Here is a 23888-nt window from a genome sequence, read left to right as displayed (position 1 = left end):
AGCACTGTAATTAAATAATCCCTTTGTAGTCATGGAAACATTGTCTCTGTCCTCTCCCACTCACTGCTTCTCTGCCAAAAGTTACAGGCGTTGATTTGGTTCTGACAGCCCTTCGGTAGCTCTGATAATCCTTTCTCTGCTGAGCGGCGTGGGAGCGGAAAGCTGGGTCCTCCAGTAGCTGCTGCACCTGTCAGGAGAACTCCCCCTCATCTGCTCCTCGCCTGGGTGCATACCTTCATCTGTTACAGGGACTAAAGGCTGGAGCGGGCGTTCCTGCCTTCGGGGCTCGGCAGCACTTTGGGGACACTCCTCCGTGCTTTTCAGTTAAAACGCTCCCCCGCCACCACCTTCCCCTGCGTCCTGGCTGCTGCCCCATGCGATGCACTGGCTGCATCCCGCTCGCTGTTGGGTCTCCTCTGCTCGCTGCTGGCATCAGTCTTAGCATGTCCGAGATCTCCCCTGGCTCTGCTCGAGGCAAGAATAAGGCATTGCCAGATAGGACTTTTCGTACAGCGTGGGGTGGATCTGACCCACGGGGCTGGCTCAGCAAAGCGACAAGTGCTGCGCAGCCCTGCACGCCGGTTTGCTCCTTGGCAGAAACAGTATCACAGGAGGACTCTAGATTTGAACGGTTCTGCGTGAAGACACAGGGTGGAGAAACAGCAGGAAGAAGAGGCTGTCAAACTTCTTACAAGCTTCTGGGAAAGTTTGACTTTGTTTCCCCCAGCTCTGTCACCCTAACACGTTAATGACTGGAACTGATGAGTCCTCCTTGCTCCTTCCCACACTTTTTCACGTCTCCTGCAGAAGCACAAAGTGGTGTTTTTTCATGAATGAAGGGAAGAATAAAATCTCATTGGAAAGTTCATCAACTTTGGGCTCCTGCTCACTGAGTGATAGATAGCTTTAATTACATTGAACTAGTTGGCATCTCTACTACACTCCCCAAAGTCATTAAAAATAGATTTTCTGTTTGAACTCCAGCACCCCGAGGGGTCTGCAGGCAGTGTGCCGTGGCAGTGGGATGCCCAGGGGCTGTCTCCAGCCAGGGAGGTCAGAGGCCTGTGCTGGTAGCAGGCATAAGCTATGGAAACTTTGCCTTCTTTATTTATTTTATGTATATATTTATTTGGAACTGGATCTTGCACTTATTTTCTCTGGAGGCTGGCAGAGTTTGAATTCATGTGTTTTGGAGAGCCTGTATTGGGTTTTTTGGTTGTTCTTTTTTTCTTTTTGGGTTTTTTTTTTTGTTTTTTTCTGATGTTTTGGGTCAGGCAGTCAAGGAAAGCAGTAATGAGACTTTGTCATTTAATTAGTGAGAAGCAGGTTTGTTTCTGCATGGATAGAAGAAAGAGAGGTAGCACTTGGGCTGGGAGGAGGAGTAGTGAGGAAATTCCCAGGAGTGCTGGTTCCTTGGCTGTTGTCCTTCATGCAGATGCTCCTCAGCTCTGCTGAACTGCTTTATCGCTTTGCATTTGCTGTGACCACGCTGATGTGGAGCACTTGTCACCCTGTCTTATCCCCAGATGACCTGCTGCCTGCTCCAGCAGAGGTATGGTGGTCTCTGGGCTCTGCTGGGGGGCAGCGGTCTATCCCGCCGGGAAGGAGGTGCAGGATTTGAGGCTGCATTTGGAAAATTCCTGCACGCCTCTGCATGGCTTTGGGACCACCTCATGTTTCTGGTAGCTGAAGTAGAAATCTCAAGGCATCCAAAACTGGCACCCACTTTTGAAAGCTCAAGCTTTGCCGTGAGGTCTGCTGGTGCTCCAGGATGGGGCTGGAGTCGAGAGCTCTGCTCTCTGGGGACCGCAGGAGATCGTGCTCCTGCTCTGTGGATAAGTTCATCAGTTCAGGCAACAGCTTTCTTGGAGCTTATGCTGGGGTGGGAAATACACTCCTGAAGTGGTGATAGACCTTCTCAGATGTTTGCTCTGAGTGCCAGGAGCCTTCCTTTGACCTATCTCCTCTAATGTAAACAAAAAGAAGTATTTGCATTTAAAAACTAAATACTGAAAACCAAAGTCTTTTCCAAATAAACCATTCTGCTGCACACAGAGCTGCCCCAGGGGCTGGCAAGGATGAGAGAGCAAATAGACCAGGCTGTGACAGATGGGAGTCACATTGGTTATGCATAGCTGCGAGGTGCTGGTGCCCACTGGGACCGGGATGCCGGGATGGGGATGCCGCAAGTGCCTGTGGCCATCGGAGTGAGGCTGGCAGGCTGGACGCAGCCGTGGCACGGTTTGGGGTTACTGAGCGGGTACCTGATGACTGCACCCGCTCCTCTCCTTGCTGCCTTTGGAAAGCTGTAGGCACGGGGCGCCGGCCCTGCACAGCTCATGGGCAGGCTCTCTCCTTCCTCCCTCGCTGCCTTCTCCGCTGCCTTGCCATGGCCAGCTGCCAGCAGTCAGCCACCTCCCAGCGGCGGGCAGCAAACGGCTCCGGACTGGGTTGGTTCTGCTGTATCTGGTTACCGATAAAAACATTTCATTCCTGGCTTGAACCACCTGTGACCGTGAAGTCTGCCAGGGCTGATCCTCCGGAGCCTCGCTCCCCCTTGGCTGCAGAGCCGACTGCGGCGCAGGCAGCAGCAGGGTGTGCAGGCAGGGACGGGTGAGGAGGGCTCACCAACGCCGCCTCCCCGGCCGAGCGGGGTCCGCTCCCATCACCAGGACACTGCCGTGATGCCCAGCCACCAGGGATGCGGGTGATGCTGGTGACAGCGGCAGCCTCCGCTGCTGCCGTACCAGAGACCATCAGCAATCCCTCTGCTGTCTTTATCTTTTCTTCTGGTTTTCCCTTCAGAGCTTTTCTGTCTCATTTTCTTAGTTTCCTTCCTGTTCAGCTGCTTCTTTGCCTGCACCCCCTCTTTCTTCTCTTCCTTGACAGCAGTCCGTGGCTGAAGGGCATATGGCGAGAAGTTCTTGGACTTGGGAATCCACTGTTCCCAGCCCTGATCCACGTTATTTTTCCTTCCACCTGCAGGCATTGGTGTTCCTTGCCTTCTTTCCCCAGCACAGCGGTTCACATGCACAAATCCTTTGGTCTCGTAACGATAATTAAACTGGCAGAAAACAGTTTAAAAATACGTAAAGCCGAGAGAGTGTTTCCAGACTGCTGTCAGGAAGAATAAGGGCATCTGAGCTTTACTTCTGTCTGTGAAGGAAATATAGCTTTCAGTCTTCTGTGTTCATGATAGGTATGGGATAACATATGGATATATCCTACTCTTAATGGGATTCCTCTTGTTTTTCCATTAAAATGAAACATATTCTTTAGAGGGTTGGAATATTCCTGATATTTGGATTGCGGATGGTGAGGGCGGTCATTTATGTGTTATTACTGTGAGAGCTCGGCAAATACTGCAAAAACTCCAACCTTTTTCATGCATGCAAATATTAAAATGCCTTCTGTTCCTTTTTTTGAACTTCTTCATTTAAACATTTACTTGGGTATTGGAGCAATGTGGGTTTTCTGGCATTAATTTTTATGAAGGGTGAATTTCAAGGTCACGGGCACAGCACTGGAGAAAAGCAGATGGTTTATTCTCCTCCAAAGTCTTAGACCTTCCTCCAGCCAGGGACCACGGGGTGTATCTGAGCAGTTGGGGCTACAGAACTGCTGACGCAGAGGGACCCTCGGGGCTCTGCTGCCCTGTGACCATCCTTGGTCGGAGCAGGTAGCCCAGCTCTGCCAGTGCCAACCCACCCACCCGCCTCTGCCAGGTCTGCTTCGGGCACCGGGTGCTGCAAAGAGGTGAACGGGTGAAGTTCCCTGCCCTGCATTTTGCAGGCATTGCCAAGAAAGGATCAAATGGTCCCGTTTGGGCTAGAAACCTGTGACTTTAGGCATTGTTAAAAATTTCTGTGTGAATTTTAAAGAATTATCATGTGCAGAAGCCACAGCTTCTGAGCAGAGAAAGAACCCAAATGCCTAACATAAAATCATCTGTAATGAACTGTTATTCATATAATTCAAATCCTCTGTTATTTATAGAGTGCTGTGAGAGCATCCAGCTCCTCACAAACATGAAACAAGCCCTGAGCTGCATATAAATCACAGGGACAGATCCTGTCAAGCCTGACATTGTGGGTAAGAGGTGGGGAATTGGCAATGGTCAATGATTTTGGGGCTGTCCTGACCCCTGGGTGGGGTGAGAGCCATCCCACCAACACGGCTCAATGTGCTGGGCAGGTTTAGGGGAAAGTCAGTGGCCTCCTTCGATGCAATCTGCAGTGGCTGGTGTCTCTGGGGGCTGCCGAGAGCCACCGCAGCTCCCGTGGGATGCTCATTTGGTTTGAAAAACATGTTTGCTCCTAGGAAAAAAATCCAGGAGCAGTGCAATGTCTGCATCTCTGGTCTGCGCTGGGAAATTTTGCGTCGTTGCTGATGATGGCAATGATGTGCCTGCTGCCAGGCTGGTGGGCTTGCTCTCATGCCACCGTGATGTCTGTAAAGTGCCTTGAGGACCTTAGAGGGAAGAAGCAAGACGGGGGAAAGCGTGCCATGTGCCGCCATCCGACACACAGATGAGACCCTGCGAAGGCACCCCAGACACCTTTTGCAGCCAGGAGTCAAACCCAAGCCCTTTCTTTATGCCTCTGTGCTGTTCCATCACCCTGCATTTCTCTTCCCCGTTTCTGAAGCTCCTTACAGCCATCGCTGGCTAAATGCACGCCCAGCACACCTGCCTCTGCCTCTCGCACCCCTCAGTTCCAGCCAGGGCTGCTTTGCTCCGAGCATACCCCAGGCTGAGCCCTGCGCCTGTCCCCCAGACTTCATCTCGGCAAAAAAACCTACCCAGCCCCGCACATCCACTCGCAATTTTTGTTTTAGGAAAAGCTGTTAAGTAGGGCTGAGGAAACAAGAAGAATAGCAGCCCTATTGGTGTCGTCTTTAGAGAGGAACTGGGTTCTCACTGTGTCAACAGCACTTGGCGTGAAAGTGGCCGTTGTTTGGTGAGACACTGCTCCTTTCACCCCGCGCGCCCCAGCTGCTGGGAGCCGGGTGCTGTTTTGACGGACAGAGCGAGTGCAATGCCGACAGTTGTTTTAATTTTCAGCCAGTTGCAGGCATCGCTCCTGGGGCCCGAGGGGAGCGGCCGGTGCTGCAGGGCAGCTGTGCCAGGGACGGCAGCAATTATTTACAGTATTTGATAATAGAAATGTAAATATATTGAAGAGGCACCAGCAGGGCCAGTGCAGGGGCACTGCGCTGCGGCGTCGGGACAGCAGATGCAAACGTGCCGTGCCCGCTGGAGGTGGAAGGGGATGGGTTGGAAAGATTAAAGTGGAACTTCTTCATTGGAGTCAAGCAATGACCCATGGTTAAAGCTGGGTGTCATTTTGGAGCCTTTGGGGTTTTCACTGCTGATAAAAAGGTCGGGACTGTGCTACACCTCAGCATCGCGGCGCGGACCTTTCGCGTGTGTGATAAGTGCAAGAGGGTGCTTGCAGCAGCGATCCGGGTTGTGCTCCTTCGTGCGCTTCCCTCTCTCTTTTGCTCTGGCATCTCTTGCCTGGGAGAGATGGGCAGCCGGGGGGGGGGGGGGGGGGGGGGGGGGGGGCGGAGTGTCACGCCTGGGGCAGCCAAGTCCACGCTGGCGCTGGAAGGGCTCAGGGTGGCTGAGGAGGAGCAAGCAGTGAAATACCCACGTAGGTTAAATAAGCTGCCAATCTGCAAAATCCCAAGGAATTTTATTCCCTGCCAGCTTTCCTCCCTGAAGCAGATTCCCCTGCGGCAAATGTAAGATAGCAGACTGTAAATCAGGGAGGAGAGGATGCTGCTTTTGCCGCGGGAGCATCTCCGGGCAGGCAGGTCAGGAGGGTTCCTGGAGAGCTGGCGCCGGCGGTGGGAGACTGGCCAAGCTCTGGGCTGGAGCTTGGCTGCGCCCGTGATTCATGGCATGGCTGTACCAAAGGACTGAGTGACTTCATGACTCGGTCCCCAATATTTCCTATTTTTGGTTGACTTCTGCACGGCTGTTGGAACAAGTGATTTAAGTTTGTGAACGGCTGTTGTGTTAACTTGACTCAAAGCGGTGAAGCAGGACCTGGAGCTGCTCTCATTTTGCTTGCCCACCGTGCAGAGAGGAGCCCTGAGCCCATGTGTTTGCTTCCTTTGCAGGTGTCCCGGGTGCCCGTGGAGTCCTGCGAGCAGTACACGACCTGCGGGGAGTGCCTGAGCTCGGGAGACCCACACTGCGGCTGGTGCACACTCCACCACGTGTAAGTCCAGCCTTGACCATTTGGTTTGAGCTGCTGGTAGTGATGATAAAAGCAGCTTTCAAAGCCACCGAGCACCTCCCACGCAATCTTTGCAAATGCGAATTAGGTTGAAGTTCCTTAAATCCATTCTTCCCTTCCATGGACATTGCCTGCATTGCAGTGTGAATGCCATTGAAAATCCCTGAGCTCCTGTGAAGAGGTAAAGGAAAACAAATTCCTGCTTGAGGAGTGGGGGGTTGCACACCGCACGGAGGGGTGCCATGGACACGATGGGAAAGCAGAATTGAAAACACTGGGGATTAAGGCCTTGTATTTTGCACACTCTTGCTTGCCCAAGCCGCAAGTCCCTCCCAGTTAACAGGGAATTTTTAAAGGCAATAGCAGACTTGATCATATGAATGCGACTTTGCTTTCAGAGAGGTTACAGCAGTGGAACGGAGCAGAGCACCAAGCCCTATTAAATGTATCAGGAAGAGATATTTAAATTCTGCCAGGAGAGGTCAGAGGGTCTGTGCTTCAGCCATCCCCGATGGGGCAGAGCCAGCAGCGTGGGGCTCAGAGCTGGCAGCCCCGCACGCACATCAACAGGCACAAAGGGCTGAGGGTTTGGTGGGTTTTTTTTTCAGGGGAGCTCCAGGAAACGCTCTCTGCATTCAGGAGGTGTCCGTGTCCTTCCTTTCTCTCCCCTGCCATAATAAGGATCACTTCCTAAGGCGGAAGAGGGACCACCAGGCAGAGGCAGATCGGGGGAGGAGGGGAAAGCCTCGAGGAGGCTGGAAGAGAGGAATAGCAATCCCTCCGGCCGCGTGCCAGCTTGCAGAGCAGCCCTGTTAAATGCATGGAAATCGGGGCGGAGGCAGAGTTCAGGGACCCGCACAGCAGCACTTGGCCACTTGCCTGAGGAGCAGGTGCTGGAGGGGGAACGGGGAATGGCAGGCTCCTCCGCAAATCCGGCCTGGATTTGGGACCTGTGGGCTTTGGGGTGCAAACGGGCTCCCTGCAGCTTGCTTGCTTTGCAAAAAGTCATTGCCACGCTTGGGAAGATGCAGGAGAACCATTGCAGCCAGTGGCCCCAAGCATCCCGCAGGCTCCACACAGGCTGGGGCCGGCAGCAGTGGCAGAGCACAGCATCGTGGGGCACAGGTGCCCAGGGCATATCTTTTTTTTTTTTTTTTTTTTAGCTTTTTTCTTTTCAGACGAGCCTGTCCAGCCCTATAGCTAAGCCACCATATGTGCGGTTGTGTCCGCAAGTCTTTACTGTCACAGCGGCTTTGTCAGAAGGAAGTGCTTTCCACCCCTGGTGACTCCTATCCCTTTAGCTCTTCCCTCAGGGCAGCCATCCCCCCATGCCTTTCCAGCAGTTAGCTAAGAGAAAAGCCACCCCAACCTTGTGATAGTGAGCAGAGAAGGAAGCAGGAAAGGGGCTGGGCTGTATTCAGCATCTGGCCCGAGCTGCAGGGCTGCGGGTGCTGCCAGGAGCCAGCTCTAAGGGTACGAGAGCATCAGTCACCCGGGGACGGTGGGCTGGCAGTGCCTGGTGCTGGGTCTGTGTGGTTGGTGTTGCTCCTCAGGCTCCTGCAGCAGCTCCTCTGCAAGGATCACTGAGCGCTTTCCTAATGCTAATGAACTGAATCTTCATAAACCACCTGGGAAGCAGGTAAAGGTTGTTATCTTCATTTTGCAGAGAGAAAACCCTCAATGTCAAGAGGAGAGAAAAGTGTCATTTCCTCTGCCCTTTTGGCCGTGACATTTCAGCATTAACCTATTCCCAACAAGGGTTTCTTCCCTGATGGCATTCCTCAACCCTCCCCTCAAGCATTTGCAGTTTCCTGGCCTGCTTGGAGCAATGATCATTTTTTAGCTTTTGTCTTAAGCTGTAAATAATTGAGTTTATCTTGCTGTTCCTGAAGCCTCTGTCATATTTGTTTGGAGGCCCCAAGCGCTGGAGTGTTTGTATTTAATTTGTCATCTCTCTCCTCTAATTCTTCCATGTCCTTCCTGCCAGATGGACCAGCTGCTCCTTTGCTCGGTGGAAGGGTGGCGGGTCAGGGTGTGATGCTCATGCTGTGGTTTCTGAGGGCTGGCAGAAAGGGTGAGGGGCAGAAGAGAAGATGTTTTCATCCTTGAGAGAGTAAGAGAGCGGCTGGGCGCTGGAGCAAGTGTGTGTGCGGGAAACACTGGCGCTGAGCCTCAGCTGGGGGTGGGAGTCCAGTTGATTCTCCCTGCTGCTTGTGGGGTTTTACTCCACGGGTTCGGAGTCTGTGTCCTGGGGGTACCAAGACACCCAGGCAGCTCGGGCAGTTTGGGCAAGGGGGGAAGGGCAGGCCAGCCCCTAAGGCAGCTCCTCTCGGGGCACTTGGCATCCACGTTTGCTGTTGCCAGAGGCTCAGCTGGGAGCAGGGACTTGGATGTACTGGGCTATCACAGAGCCAGAAAAAAAATCAAAATTTTTAATGAAGTGTTGAATGAACAGGTACGGATGGAGGTAGACAGACAGACCACTGCCCCATCCCACGTGGCGTCAGGCAGTGTGCCCTGTCTTCCACGCCACCAGCCAGAGAGAAGTACTAAAGGAAAAGTGAAAGGATCGGAGTTGTCCTGGGATAAGCTTTCATTATCCAATATTACATGAAGCTTTCCTTGCGCGCTCGTTATGTATTATTGTCTCTTAGAAGCCTGAGTCAGGGCTTAAGGCTCTGTTGCACAGCAGGGTGCGTGCATACACGTGTGCATACCTAGAATTTAAGGGTAATGATAGTAGTGATGCTCATGAATGAGCTGTCTGTGAGGATTAAATCAGTGAGGCCGGGAAGCAGGAGTCGGTCGTGCTGGCGGCACAGCCTGACCCGGGTAGCTCTGGCAATGAACTTGAGCGCAGGAGGGGGCTGGCTGCAGGCTGGGCGCAGGCGCTGGAGCAGGCCCGTGACTGCTGCCCTAAGAGGAGTGCTTGGGGAGGTGGTGGCTGTGGGCAGCGTGTGCCTTGCACCGGGCTTCGAGGAATCCTGCAGGCAGGACATTTGGGAAGGTGCTGAAAACCAGCGGGAAGGGAACAAAGGTGCTCGCCCTTCCGCAGGCTCGCCCGGGGAACCTGGGGCAGCAGTGCAATGGCTGAGCCACCCAGCCCTGCCCGGTGCCTCCGCTGTGTCCTCCCGGCCAGGGGCTTGTTTGCCACACAGGCTCATCCCCTGCATGTGAGGGCAGCATCCTTTGCTCCTCTTCTACAAGCAGCGCTCTGGGAGCGAGCAGAGGCCTCAAGGAGATTGTTAGAGAGTCTCTTCAGCCCAGTGGGATTTGAAACCTGCAAGACTTCCATATGCTGCTCTCTGCAAGCGTGTTATTGTCTACAGACCTATTTATCTCTGTTAGGGCTGTTACCATAAATAGTATGATAAAAAAGAGCCATTCCAGCAAGTCAATGAGATAAAGGCTCCAGTCAAGAGCTCACTTTAAAGCTATCTTACAGATTCACTTAAACCTCAATAATTCTTCCTTTGGCAGTATTCATATTTAGCTCCATTATACTCCAGAAAAAAAGGTTTAAAAAGTGAGAGGGTAAGGAGAGCAGCACCAGCGTTTGCCAGGGATCATACGGGTAGTTTGGAAAGGGAAAGTGTAACCTCCGCTTTTCTTAATCAAAAGCAAACAGCCACGCTGGGAGGATGGTGGTCTAGTGTTTCAGAGCAGGAAGCCCTGGTTTTGCCAAGCACTTGTCAGCAGCTGGTCAGAGCTAGATGTGCATGGCAAAATGCAGCCTCTGCGTGGGCAGGAGGTGTTTCTGCTGATGCATGTGTCTGGGACCGCCGAGCCACTCCACAGGGAACCAGGAAAACAAGCAGTTTGACAGCAGCACCTTGTTAATTCAAGTAACATATGCACTCAAGTAACTGTCAGAAGGGAATTTGCTGGTGGCATGTGGGGCTGGTGGCATGTTGGGCTGGTGACAGCATCTTGATCCCCTGACCTTTGCGCCACCATTTGAAATAGGGTCCAAGATCAGCAATGAGTGAAGAGTGATAAAGTTTGCTGATAGCTTATTAAGACCACTAATACCAAAAGGCCAACATGTCATCTGCACCCAGCGAAAGGGCTTGGAAGGAAAGGATTTTCCCCAAAGGTTGTAAACCAGAAAATCACTGAGCAGTTCCAGTGCTGTGCTGCAGACTCTGACACCTGGTCTGAAACACTGATAATTCGGCCTTGGTTTCCCCTTGGGTGCTCCTCTACCTGTTGGAAGCAACTTCATGTCACTCCACCCCAAGAACACCTGCAACAGAAAACCAGGGAGAACGAGCCATCCTGGAGCCCACGGCGTGCTAGGAGCAGTCCTGGTCCCTTTGGCGTGCTCAGAGTTTGCATTCCTGATGGCAGGAACAGGAGAGGGCTGGGAGCCCAAGGCACGAAAACTGGCCAAAGCACAGCCGGCAGCTGCTGGGAAATCCCATTCCCGGCCCGGCCGCACTCCTCAGCTCCAGGAGGATACAATTAATGAACTATGTGGGTTTGTTTTAATTAGAATGGAAGCATCATCTTTGTTACTGCCTGTTATTGCTTTATGGTTTAGTTTCTGTACAGATAGATGATGGATTTATGGCTTGCGGGAGCCCTGGCTGAGCAGCAGCAGAGTGCCTGGCTCATCGCGCACCCGCAGCACCCACTGTCGCTGCTGGCACACAGGGCTTAGCAGCTCTGGGTTGTGTCCCAGTGCAGGCAGGACTAGGAATTGCTCACGAGATATTTGTGGTTTGTCTTTCCTCTGATCCTAGATAATTTTTCAGTGCTCATTGGTCCTGACCTGGAGGTTGTGTGCAATACCTGATCCCGGTGCAGAGCATCGCCCCCGGTCCTGCTGATAACTCCCCCTTCCCCTGGCCAGGGCTCTGCCCTCCTGTTTGACTTGTCCCCGGTCAGCTGTAGCACCTCGTGCTGTTTGACATCTTCCCTGAGTGCTTTCTCCGTTCTGATGTGTGCTCATGTGTGGCAGGTGCTCCCCGAGGGACAGCTGCGAGCGAGCAGACGAGCCGTACCGATTTGCAGGCAGCATCAGCCAGTGCATGAGCGTCAGCGTGCAGCCCAGCAGCATCTCCGTCTCTGAGCACAGCCTCCCGGTAGGTGCTGCCAAGCGGGGAGGGGTAGACCTGTTGGTGAGAAGCACTTCCAGCCCTTTTCAGGTTCACAGCGAACAGTCCGGTCTCCAGCCTTTCTCCCTTCCCATCGGCACAAATGTTTTCTCATGAAGTCAGCCTCGCAAGGGGACTGGGGAGGAAAGGGGTCATCCGAGCCGCCGCAGAAGGGGGTGGGGATGGCAGAAACAAATTCCCCTTCCCCTTGGGCCTCAGCTCACATTTCCCTTGGTCTGGTTTCATTAGCTGTTGAAAGGAAAGGCTTTGTTTCCCAAAAACCTCATCTGTGAGCTGTGCTCAGGCCTGGCTCTCTGAAGCATCCCAGCTGTTGCTCCCCAAGCCCCCCAGCACCCCGTAGCAGCTGGCCTCACTGCAGCCCCTTCCCACTCCCCACCAGGGCCGGCTGCCCCCGCCTGCCCACCAGCACTTGGTGTCGAAACAGTGTGGGGCTGCTGGGAGGCTGCTCGCCCCTTCAGGCACCGGTCTGCCACGGGGACAGTCCCCACTCATGGCGGGGTTAGTGGGGACTTGCCCGTTTCTGATGGCCACGCGTGCCCAGGGCAGGACTGCCTCTTCCGTGCACGCAGTGGGGCGGTCGCGATGCCGGGAGGTTGTTGGAGCTGTGGTGCGTGCAGGGGGTTCTTGGGGCAGCCACCACTGCTCGTGCATGAGGAGCAACACGCTGCTGCTGCTGTCATGGGTTCCCAGTGTGGGCATTGAGGGTGGCGATGCTTCTGTAGAGCTACCAGCGTGACAAAAAGCTGCCGTTGCCACCTTTCCTGAACCACAGTACCCAAAGGCTCAGCAAGGTGGTTTTGTGTCGCTAAAGAACCTGCATCCTTGGCTTTCTTCTTCCTCCTCCGCTTCCCATGAAAGGGCAGCTGGCCACCTCCTGTGGGCGGATGGGTAATTTCAGGGGGTCAGTACTGAATGGGAAAACAGCAGGTACTGAACATACGAAGGAAACTCGGGCAGTTCTGCCTGCTAACAAGTTGCTGGCTGTGCTTTGTTTCCCCTCTGCCCCTCCTCTCGCCGGCTGCAGCTCAGCTTGCTGGTGAACGATGCTCCAGACCTGACGGCTGGGGTCACCTGCCTCTTCGGCAACCTGACGGAGGTGGAAGGGCAGGTTTCAGGCAGCCGCGTTGTGTGTGTTTCACCAGCAGCAAAGGATGTTCCTGCCATACCTGTGGATCAAGGTAAGTAACTGATTTCTGGACAGTAATACGATGTCTGTGCTGCCAGAAAGTGCAGCGTAGGTTTGGAAGTATCTGCGGGGTGGAGCAGACCCATTGGGGTTGCTGCTGCTGGAGAAATTCATGCTCCTGTCAAAGACCATTGAACTCAGGGAGCTAAAAATGCTTTGTCCTTAAGAAATGCCTCCCACGCAGGGACAGATAGGCTGGGAGCAGGCAGCACCGCATGCTTGCCCTGTCCTTGCACCCTCCCTGTGCTGCCAGACAGCTCCCCAGGACAGGACAGGAGCCGTCTGTCCCCCTCGGGGTGGCTCATGAGTGGGGCAGGGGCTCGCAGCCTTGCCACACTGGGTGGATCCGGAACGCGGGAGCCCTCCCCTCGGCCTGGCTCAGCACCCACGAGTAGGTGGATGCAGTTTCTATTTTTCGGTCCTGATCTTTGGGTTGTTTCTTCATTAATGTCACTGCTGTCATATTTGCTCTTCCCATAACCAAAATGCTACTTGCTTAAAACTCATTTTCTCCTTGGCATCCTTCCAGGTGTCAACTGTGCTTCCCTGCTGATATCTTTGTATGTCTAAGGCATTATATGGAGCCTGAGACTTGGTGAACACTGGGGGCTGAGAGCTGCTGTAGTAGCAGGGCTGGCGTAGACTTACCCACAGCAGCTCCGGGAGAGCAATCTGCTCTTCATTAACCCAGCGCGGAGGCCTCTAAAGAGCTTCTCTAATGCCCTTATTTCCAGCATTGTCTCCTTTTCTGGTCTTGGGCTGCTTCTCAGAGTAGATTGGATTAGTGTTCTTATGCTGGAGACAGAATCCCTTAAGGAACAGGATGAGATTCCAAAATCATTTCAACTGTGACCCATGGGAGCGTGTAGCCCCTGTGTCTCCGACGCGTTTTGCCTTCAAGCCTGGTTTGGTTTGATTTGGTTTGGAGGCATTGCTGGAGACGGCCAGCCCTGCACCCTGGGGTGCTCGAGGACGGGGTCTGGCAGGGCGATGCTCAGCCCCCAACTTGGGGAACTGCCGCAGACCTACCATGGTTGGGGGTCCTGACAGCTGGGGAAGCAGGGAGATGAAAGCAACTTGCCTTCCGCTTTGTACCCCAGAAGCAGATGGCTCAGCACACTGGCAGGAGGGGAGTGGGTGCCCCCGTATCTGCTGTTGCTTCCTTCATTGCTGCTGGTGGGACTGACGGGCTCCGGTTTATATCCCCAGACTGGTTTGGCGTGGTGCTGCAGCTGAAGTCGCAGGAGACGGGGAGGACGTTTGTCAGCACAGAGTTCAAGTTCTACAACTGCAGTGCCCACCAGCTGTGAGTGCTCCCCCCCATCCCTGACAGAGCCCAACACCAGCTGAAAAGAGAAAGGACTGGGAAATGGATGCTGGGCTCCGGGACCAGCCTGGGGGGGAGGGCATCATGCTGCTTGGTTCAGCCAGGAGACAGGTGCGGTAGAAGGGGAGCCCACCAGTCGCTGTCTTCTCTGAACTTCGCTGGGTGCTTGTGTAGCTTTCTCTGCCTTGAGAGACGCAGGCGGAGCGAGCCTGAAAAAACCTCAACCTGCTGGTGCCCCCAAGCTGCGCGATCCGGCAACTATGAACTTGGATCCATCTTCGCAGGCAGCCGGCGAAGGCAGAGCAGAGGGTCCGGCCAGGTGGGCTGCAGGCAGCGGGGAGGTGGGCTGCAGGCAGCTGGAGGAGACAGAGCCCTTCCACGCTGCGCTGGCTCAGAGAGCAGAGTGCTGCTGGCTGCCACGAGGATGCTCCGCAGGGTGATGGAGGAGGGCACAGCTGCCGGAGGAGGTGGCAGACCCAGACTTGTCCAGCCCTGGGGTCTGAGCACAGCGGTTGTACTTTAGATGGAGTGAGCAGAAGGGCTGGTGGCAGGAGCTCCTTGCAGCCCCCGGGGTTGGGGCAGAGCAGCCCTGAGAGCCCCAGACATCAGCCCAGGCATGTGCCAGGCACAGTGCGCTGCTCCACAGAGAGCCAGGGGGCTCAGTGCTGCTGAGCATCATGGAAACGTATCGCCCATGGGCACGTCTGCTGCTGGAAGGTAGCACGCAGCTGGCTGGCCTTAAATACACGTTTACAGTTAAATACGCGTTTACAGACCTGAAGTGTTTCTAGATTTCTCTTTAACAAGCTCCAAAGCACCAAAATGAAATGTGGGCAGGACCTGCCAGAAGTCGGACAGTGAATGGTGGGGCTGAGCAGCATCTCCTGTGGCAGGTCAGCTGCCAGCTTTACTCCAGGAGCACAATTTGCTGCTCAAGCTGGCTGGTGGGAGTCAAGAAGGGCCAGCATGGGGTCATTCCCAATCTTTCTGCGCTGGATTCAAAGCCTCAAGCTACAGGGCCTTTCCTGCTGAGCTTGGAAGAGGGTTGTGTATACTGATGGGCTTGGCTGGCCTGCCATTTTTCTAGGCATGCGTTCATTTTTTCTTTTAATTTTGTTTTGAGCCATAACACAGAGCAGAGGCACTGGGATGAAAGGAGCCCTGTGAGTCCTTCAGCCTGTGTCCCCCCCCCCCCGCTGCCTCTCACAGTGGTCTGTATTCATTACCCTAATGACCCCTGCCTCCTCTCATGCTACCCCTCATGCACAACTCTGCCCTTATATCCTTGCCCCTCGGTCAGGCTGTCCAGCACCAGCCTCTCCTCTAGCTGCAAGCACTTGCAGTCCCTCCAGCAGTTCCTCTGCATTCTTGTGGCTTTGAATTTGCATGAGGGATGGCATCAGGGGGACCCCTGTTCTCATTTAGGAGCTGCGGTTTGAATCAGGAGAGGCAATGCAATGCATCTCTCCTAGCCTGTCATTTGGCTTCATCTGATCATGCCTTTCTACCAGCTTGTGTTCGGAGATAAAGTGCTAACACGGTGGTAAATTCTGCAGCACTTACATCATACTGGACTCGTTATCAGTGAGTTCAACAAGGGCATGAGCCAGCCTGGCAGGAATGAATCACAGCATGCAAAAAGGAGGAAGGAATACAGGTCTCAGCCAGCGGAGAAGAGAGAACTATTGATCCTGAGACTCTTCGTTGCAATGGCAAGGGTGTCTGGAGAGAGCAGGGAGCAGCCGTGCCCTTTGTGGCTGCACGGCAGTCCAAGAAGCCATTGTGGTGTATGAAGCACATACGCCTTGGGAGGTGGCATTAGGCTGAGAGGGGCAGGAGGGGCTTGGGGCTGGACAGGAACGTGCTGCTTTTGCAGACTGGTCCTGTGAAACCTCCTGTGCTGGATCCAGCTGTTGTGACCCCCTGGGCTGAGATGGTTCAGCACTCAGGTGCATGGATCCCTGTGTCCCTGTGTTCCCAGGGAGCTGCAAGTGGGTCAGGGAGTGTTGTGGTGGCTTCTGTGTTGAGTCTTTTTTAATAAGGGATAGATGAGGTGGAGAGAGGCACTTTCTGAAGCAAAAGAGAGACACTGGTCATTTAGAAAGCTGGATAGGGATCAAAGAGCAAAGGTGATGGCCTGGTGTAAACACCTGAGAGCTCAGGATCCTGCCAGGAGCCCCTCGCCCCACTCAGCTGAGGCTGAGCAGAGCTGAAAACAGCAGCCAGAAAATCACGATACAGCAAGAGGTGTTGAACCAAGCCGCTGGCCTGGGTGATCAGAGAGGTGATCCTCCCTTGGACCCAGTGGTGCTGGGGGAAGCAGAGAGCTCCACCAGCACCAGGCAGGAAAGCCAGAAGCCAGGGCCAGGCCAAGTGAGTGAGGGTGGGAGAAGTGCTACAGACCAAAACAGAGGCAGAAATGGGTGAAACAAATGAGTAATTAAATAAGCTTGCAGCTCTTTATATTCTCCCCCAGATTTGCTTGTCCATGATTAGAATAAGTTTCCTTAGCTATTAAGGTCACTACGAATGCATCAGAAGGAAAATGCAATTGAGTTATTAAAACACACATTCTTGTGGCAGCAGCCTACAAGATGCATTGCCCTGGCACCTCTGCCCAGCTGGCAAGAGACCCTCTGCCCAGAGACCCCCTTGCCTCATTTCCCAGGGTTTCCTGCTTACGGCCACACTCCCACTTCCCTGACGATGCCCATCTGTCTGTGCTGGCCCTGGGCTTGCTCCAGCACATCCCTGCCCCATGCAGCTGGCTCCAGAGCATCCCTGCCCTGTGCAGCTGGCTCCAGCGCATCCGTGCCCCGTGCAGCTGGCTCCAGCACATCCCTGCCCCATGCAGCTGGCTCCAGCACATCCCTGCCCCTTGCAGCTGGCTCCAGCACATCCCTGCCCCATGCAGCTGGCTCCAGCACATCCCTGCCCCGTGCAGCTGGCTCCAGCACATCCCTGCCCTGTGCAGCTGGCTCCAGAGCATCCCTGCCCCATGCAGCTGGCTCCAGCGCATCCCTGCCCCTTGCAGCTGGCTCCAGCGCATCCCTGCCCCATGCAGCTGGCTCCAGCGCTTCCCTGCCCCTTGCAGCTGGCTCCAGAGCATCCCTGCCCCGTGCAGCTGGCTCCAGAGCATCCCTGCCCTGTGCAGCTGGCTCCAGCACATCCCTGCCCCTTGCAGCTGGCTCCAGTGATCCGTGCCCCATGCAGCTGGCTCCAGCACATCCCTGCCCCATGCAGCTGGCTCCAGCACATCCCTGCCCCATGCAGCTGGCTCCAGAGCATCTCTGCCCCATGCAGCTGGCTCCAGAGCATCCCTGCCCCATGCAGCTGGCTCCAGCGCTTCCCTGCCCCTTGCAGCTGGCTCCAGCACATCCCTGCTCCAGGCAGCACCACGGTCTCCAGAGCTGCAGTTTATGGCATGGAGCTGAATTCCATGGGCACAGCTTACACTTATGCCAGCAGATGGTCACCAAAACACCGACACGTGGCACGAAGGGCTGGCCTCAGAGATGATGAAGGTGGTTACTGCAAATATTAGCAGCTGTCACGGGCCGTGCATCTAACTGGCCACCAGTTAGTGTGGGATAAAAATCACCCAGGCAGTTCGCTGGCAGCTGGGCCACCCCATGACTGAGAAGTGTCTGCATTCCTTCAAAGTCATTTCATAAACAGTTAATTTCTTCCAACATGAATCAAAAGCGCTTGCTGGACTCTTTGCACTCCAAGGCCAAACAGAAGTGTTACCATTGACTTGGAGCATTCCTGACTTGTAAAACAACCACTCCGTTTTTTTGCCAGGCTTGCCTTGTTTTCCACTTTCTAGAAACTAAAAATCAAGTCTGGTGTCTGTGCAATATTGTGCTTTATTTTACAGCAATGCCATGACGTGCAATAAATCGCAGCTTGTAGTTTGTTATGAAACGAATTGTGAGGTTGCTTAAAGACTTTGTGTGTGTGTTTTCCCAAACCTGTTCATTAGCTTTGTTGTATTGAAACATCCCTCCAAAGAAATTCTTTTCTCATGAAGGACCCTGAGCCAGGACTTCTGGCTAGGTCTGTTACTGCATAGACCTCCCAAGGTAATAACCTCCCCTCTACTCCTCCTTTTTCCCCCCAGGTGCCTGTCCTGTGTGAACAGCGCTTTCCGCTGCCACTGGTGCAAGTACCGGAACCTCTGCACCCATGACCCCACCACATGCTCCTTTCAGGAGGGACGGATCAACATCTCTGAGGTACCAAACTGGGGTTTCAGCTCTTTCTTCTTTGCTTTTCTATGGCACAATTAGCATAACTAGTGTTTATGTGAAGTTTTTTGACTTTCTGTGGGTCAGGGCTCCTCTCTGGGCTGCCATAAAAAAGATGCAGCTTTAAAGGAGCGTAGCAAGAAAGTGCCAGTCTAGCTAATGCGGTGTGTCTTGACCTGAACACCAAAGCTGATCCCACCTCTGACGTGTGGGTACACTCAGGTTCAGCAGTAACTGTTATTTGCTGTAGTGCTTTCCTTCAGGGCTCTCAAAGACCAGCGCATTTCAGCCACTTGGCTCTACACACAAGGTGTGCGAGGAGTTGCCCGATGGTAAGCAACAAGTCAGGTGCAGAGTTCTTGGTGGGACCCCTTCAGTGGGTTGTGTGGGCAGGGCTGACATTTGTGGCAGGAGCCTGACTGTAAACTGATTAAGAAGGGAATTACAGATGTGAAGAGCCCCAGACTTTGCAAAAGAGACTTGATCCAGGTTCCAGTGCTGCTGACCAGGAGCCATCACTCTTAGCAGTTAATAAAAGGCTCAAGTGGGGCTCAAGTCCAAAAACGCTTTTAACAGTTGGAAGGAGGCATAGCCCATTAACAGCTCTGCCAGATATTCTGCATGTCCCGAGGCAGAGAGATCCATGGAGGAAGGGAGTTTGTTAGCACCAATTCCTGATCAAAGGTCACCAGCGCCTTGTTCTGGGGCTCCTGCATCCGTTGTCTTGTCTGATTCCCGTGCTGCTGTCTGCTTCAGGTTCACCAAGTACAGAGCAGATACAGCCTCTGATGCTGGTAGGGTTCTGGTCTTTGCCTTCACTGCTCCTACATGTGGCTTTGTAGCACCTGAAATGGGTGCAGGTCCTAAAGCTGCAAGGGTAAAAAAGGGTTTTAAAGGTGCTTTGAAAATCCTGAGCATCTTGGAAAGCGGGAAAGGCAGCAGTGAGGACACACACAAATATTAGGAAAAAAAAGAAAGGAGAGTAAGGTTAGCCAGCATCAAGACAAACCCGTATCAGTGAGTAATGGAGATAGAGAAAAGCAGAAGAGATCAGTCAGTAGAGTAAAACACTGAGCCATTAAAAAGAAGTGACTGAAGCCACCAGACTGCTGCTAAACCAATAGTGAACTTGAAACTTAACTCATGGGTCTTTCTGGTCAAAATGCTGCCAAGAGGCACACAGATAGAAGGCAAGAACAGTTAATAAACTCCATGTGTAGATGCCTCAGTGGGAATCTGCAAGAGCTGAGGGATGGACAGAGTACACTGGAGCAGACACTGCCTCCAGCCATCTGCAAGGGAGGAGAAGAGGGGCTCACGCAGCAGCCTCAAAGAGCTGCCCCATGCGGCAAAGGGAATGGATGCCCAAGGAAAAGCATCCACCCTGGGGACAAACCACAAGCTTTCTCAGTCCAGTTCAAAGTCAAGAAACTTCCTTTCAACATAACAAGAGAAAGCAAAAACCTTTGGGTTTCCTTCTCTCGAATGATGTGGAGTTTTTCTGCTTCACACTCAAAGCATCACTATCTTCCCAGGCTTTACAATTATAGTTCTCAGTTTTATAGTCTTCAGCCCCATGGTCTTAGAAGTGTCTGACAAGTCTGTGGTAAAGTAGGACAATCCCATTATCTGCATTTTTCTCCTGGGAACGCACAGGACTTGCCCGAGATCACACAGAGGGAGCGAGTGGAGGAGTTGGTATCTCTGCCAGTTCCTGCTGGGATCACAGGACTGCCGTGTCTCCAAAGAACTTCCTCTGCCGTCTTCATCTTGTAGAGGTTTCCTTACCAGGGGATGTTATGTGATATCTAACACCTTCCTGGTGATTAGTTTTGATAAGGGCTGATGATAACGATACAGATGCTTCACTGTTCATCCTGACTTCTCCAGACCTCTGAACATCCAGGCAAACCCAGCCACCAAAAGCTAATTTGTTCGCTTATTTAAGGCAAATGAATTGCCACTTGCGTACACAGCGCAGCGCTAATGCCTTTATTGCAGGCATTTCACTCCGGCTAACGCAAGGCATGAAATAAATGCCTCATAAAGAGTTTCCTCTCTTAAAACAATTCAGATCACAATGTTCTCATTGTGTCACGGCCTGATGTATCAGCAAAATGTGCTCACCAGCATCACTGCCTTCCTAGCAGGGAGCTGGTTGTGTTTGGAGCCGGAGCAGTGCTGCTGGCACTGCGGTGATAACCATGGTGGTGCCTCTGCCGCGGAGGGAGCAGTGCTGGCACGTGCTGCCCTACTTTCAGTCCCATGTGCCTCTTCTCATGTAAGATTTGCACATGTATTCACACACAGGGGTTGGAAATTTTCTCGTACCTTTATATTTAATTTAAGAGAAAATATCTTGAATATTCCCTTTTACTCCTGGCCCATCAGAATTCATGTCCCAGTGGGATTCCATGTGTAACGAACTCCCTTTGATGCTCCTAGGAGTCGTCTGCCTTGAGAAAGGAAAAGAGCTCAAAGCCTCAGCCACTCTACAAGGTGATGGGGGAAAGAAAGCCCTTCTTCATGAGCTGTACACTTGCTCCTTGCAGTCTTCTGGCTGCACTGACTGAGCTAAATGCTGCCTTTTTGCTCTGCTTTCCATGAAAATACAACCGAGAGAACAAGCTTTTTTTGTCTTTCTGCCTGCCCTGTCAACAGGAATTGTTTACTAAAATCTAAGGGCATTGCTCGGCAGTAGAGGCGGGTGATGCAGAGGACAGCCTCCAAAGATGGGTCAGTGCTTTGGCAGGGGGTAGCGAGTGGCCTGAGAAGCCACAGGTAAGTGATAACCACAGGCATTTGTGATGCATGGAAAAAGGCGCCCCTTGACCTCCAGAGCGCTGGTTTGCATCATGCTGTTGTATTTGCAAAACTGACAATGTGCAAAGCATGTTTGGTTTGAAGTCATTGGTAGAGAGATACAGAACCCTTCACAGCCTGTAAAGGAGGGATGTCTTCCAGGACGGAGCTGGCTGTTTTGATATCCTCCATCTGGTGGGACGTTTCTCACATGGGGTAAACCCAACTTTTTTGAGGCTTCTGCCTCCGGGTAGCCAGTTCTCTAGGAGTGAATAATGAGGTAAGCAACTCTATTTGCTCAGCTTTTTCTTAGCCTGAGGCTTCATTTGTCCGCAGAATGTGCCAGCTTGGACATTGCTATCCAAAGAGCAATGGGAAAATGAAGTTCTGGGGCTGGTGTGCTGCCACAGAAGCAGGGTTTCTCCAAGAGGTCTTGTGGTGTGTACCCTCGTTGTCTCACTTTGCAAAGCTACGATATCCTTTGATATCATTTTAATATGTCTGAGGTGGCTGCGTTTGTGAGCGTGTGTGAGGCTTTAAGATATCTCTCTCTAAATGTAGAAAACAAGCAGATGAAGAGGGATGTAGATAAATAAGTACATCCTTACACCCCCATCCCGGTGGACAGTTAGAACCAAATAAATCCTATTAGTTTCCCGGAATGTGGGATCCCATCCCTCTTTCAAGTCTGCTGTGTGCAGATAATGCCATTTCCATGTGTGAGATGCTGTGTCGGGGACAGAGAGCTTCAGATTCTGGGAGTTTAGCACAGAGCCAGATTTCGGCTCTGGTCTGGCTCCTTTAAATTCTCATTGCTTTTAGAGCAACACCTTTGCCCCTGGCTGTGCTTTTGGATGCTGAGTGCTGCTTGATGTGCCTTGGAGGAAATAAAACAAAATCAAACCTTCCTCATATCTGTCCTTACAATCCCCACTGTTGAATACCTGAATGGGAACCTCTCTGATGTGTAGGAGATAACTCAGAGCCATATCCAAGCCCACCAAACTCAGCAAATGGCTTTGCTGGGTCACGTCTAACTTCTGAGAGATGTGTTTGTCGGAAAAAGTACCAGTAGTAACAAAAAGCCCAGCTGTAGCAAGATTAACTCATCTCAATTTGAGAAGATTGCTCTGAGCTTATTGGCAACGCTTTTTCCATCAGTAGATTTACGGTGTGTATAACCTACAGTGTTTGGTGTTTGGAAGGGGAAAAAGCCATGCAGGAAAGCGCTCCGCAGGGCTGCCGGGGCTGGGAGCAGCGCAGGGAGCCAGGAGAGATGCTCCCGCCTGTAACCCAGCCATGTGCGGGGGGAGTTGCTCCTGTCCTCACCTCTGGTACACAAAGGGTTGTTTATGGGGGAGAAATAGGCTCTCCAGCCTTCCTACATTTGCATGGCTGTAAATATCACGGTATTTCATAAATTAATGGTGAAGACCTGGGTTACAGCACGCGCCTACAGCGCAGAGCTCAGGACAAAAGGGCATCGGGTAAGAATTTACCAGTCAGAAAAAAGTCTCGCTTCAGTTGCCTTTCTTTTCATGTCTGGTTTCTAAGGAGCAAGGTCTGCTCTCCTTTCCAGTAGCATAAATGAAAAATAATGCGTTTCCATGAGTGACGGGGACCGTAATTTATATCATTGGGAACACAACTGTGAGCCAGGGGTTTACATTCATGTGCCAGATTCATTTATGTTTATAACATTAAAATACGTGTGGCAAGTTAACAATTGCGGAGCATTTTTGTTGTTTCTTTTTAAGACAAAAAGCACAAAACCATTGTATTTTCTTCCATTTGCACTGAATCCTGTAGTCAAAAGAAATGCCTGCCATTTCTAGGCAATTTTTTTCCAAATAAGAGCAGGAAGATTTGACCTACTAAAACTGCTCTGTTAAACACAAATAATAACCATGGGTGCTCTGTTCTACTTCAGAGACAGATGGGTATCGCGGGTAAAAGGTATTTATAGACCTTGGAATCTTTGAGGCTAAAAAGTATTGGAGAAGCATAAAATGTCTTCGTAAATTGTGTGCAATGATACTTCATACGCAGATTATTCCCTGAGAGTCTGTGCCACTCATGCGTCGGAGTCTTGTCTTTCTCCAGCAGATCTTCTGATTTGTGTTTATTCTGGTGTACACAAGTCAAGAAGGATAATGAGAGGATTCAGCGTGTGTTTGTTTAGCGAGAGGAGGCAATAAATGGCCTTTCTAACTCACTGCAGGATTTACTTCTCATGAATTAAAAAACAAAGTAAACTGATTATGGAAAAAATTGTATATTCCACTGGCTGCAGTCTGCCTTTTATTCTGTATTTTGTGGATGCTCAGCTCTTCCTGGCACTAGCTTGGGGAAGCACAGAATCGAGCACCCAGACCCGAGCCCTACAAACCAGGGATGCTCTTGTTATTCGCCACCACGAGAAGACCTTTGCCACAGCCACACAGCTCCGATCCCAGCAGCAGGACTGGCCCTGCCAACCGCTTCCCAGTTCATCACAAATTCCTATAAGGTGAATAAGCATTGACAGAGGCGTTGCTAAAGCTGCTGATATATCCCTAACGAAATAATTTGTGTTGCCACTGCCTTTTAGATCAGGTAGAAGAGGTGGTGAATGGACAAAGCAGCCTGCCAGGCTTTCATACGGCATCACCCCGCTGCAGCTCTGTGTGTGCAGTGTGGGACTGTGGTGCAGCACCCCCATAAGACCGATCCCCCCCCCCCACCCCATGGGAATGCCTGTGTGTGCAGGGACGTAGGTGTACATCACTGCGGCAGCGATTTAAAACCCACGTAAATAAAAAGACCTGCAAGCTGAACAATGAGCCTGGATGGGAAATGGCACAAAGAGGGAGGAGAGGGCTTCCAGCAGCGCTTCTGCAAGGCGTGCGGCGTCCGAGCAAGACCCATGCCCTCCGCCAGCCCCTGCAGCTCTTGCGGCTTCACTCATTCATCTGATAA

At 52.4% G+C, this 23888-nt stretch overlaps 1 protein-coding gene across 1 annotated transcript in view; it reads left to right on the top strand.

Annotated features, from left to right (window-relative positions):
- PLXNA2 (plexin A2) overlaps positions 1-23888 on the top strand; it is a 179386-nt gene that overhangs the window by 98557 nt on the left and 56941 nt on the right. Inside the window, exons 5-9 of the mRNA XM_055819918.1 lie at positions 6127-6227; positions 11209-11332; positions 12390-12543; positions 13761-13857; positions 18002-18116. Coding sequence (XP_055675893.1) covers positions 6127-6227; positions 11209-11332; positions 12390-12543; positions 13761-13857; positions 18002-18116 — 591 coding nt within the window. The remainder of the gene's footprint in view (positions 1-6126; positions 6228-11208; positions 11333-12389; positions 12544-13760; positions 13858-18001; positions 18117-23888) is intronic.

The sequence above is a fragment of the Falco peregrinus genome, chromosome 16 (genome assembly GCF_023634155.1).
Source record: "Falco peregrinus isolate bFalPer1 chromosome 16, bFalPer1.pri, whole genome shotgun sequence".
NCBI classification, from domain to species: domain Eukaryota; kingdom Metazoa; phylum Chordata; class Aves; order Falconiformes; family Falconidae; genus Falco; species Falco peregrinus.
The sequence above is the reverse complement of the archived record's forward strand: the minus strand, read 5'-3'. Positions and strand labels throughout refer to the sequence as shown.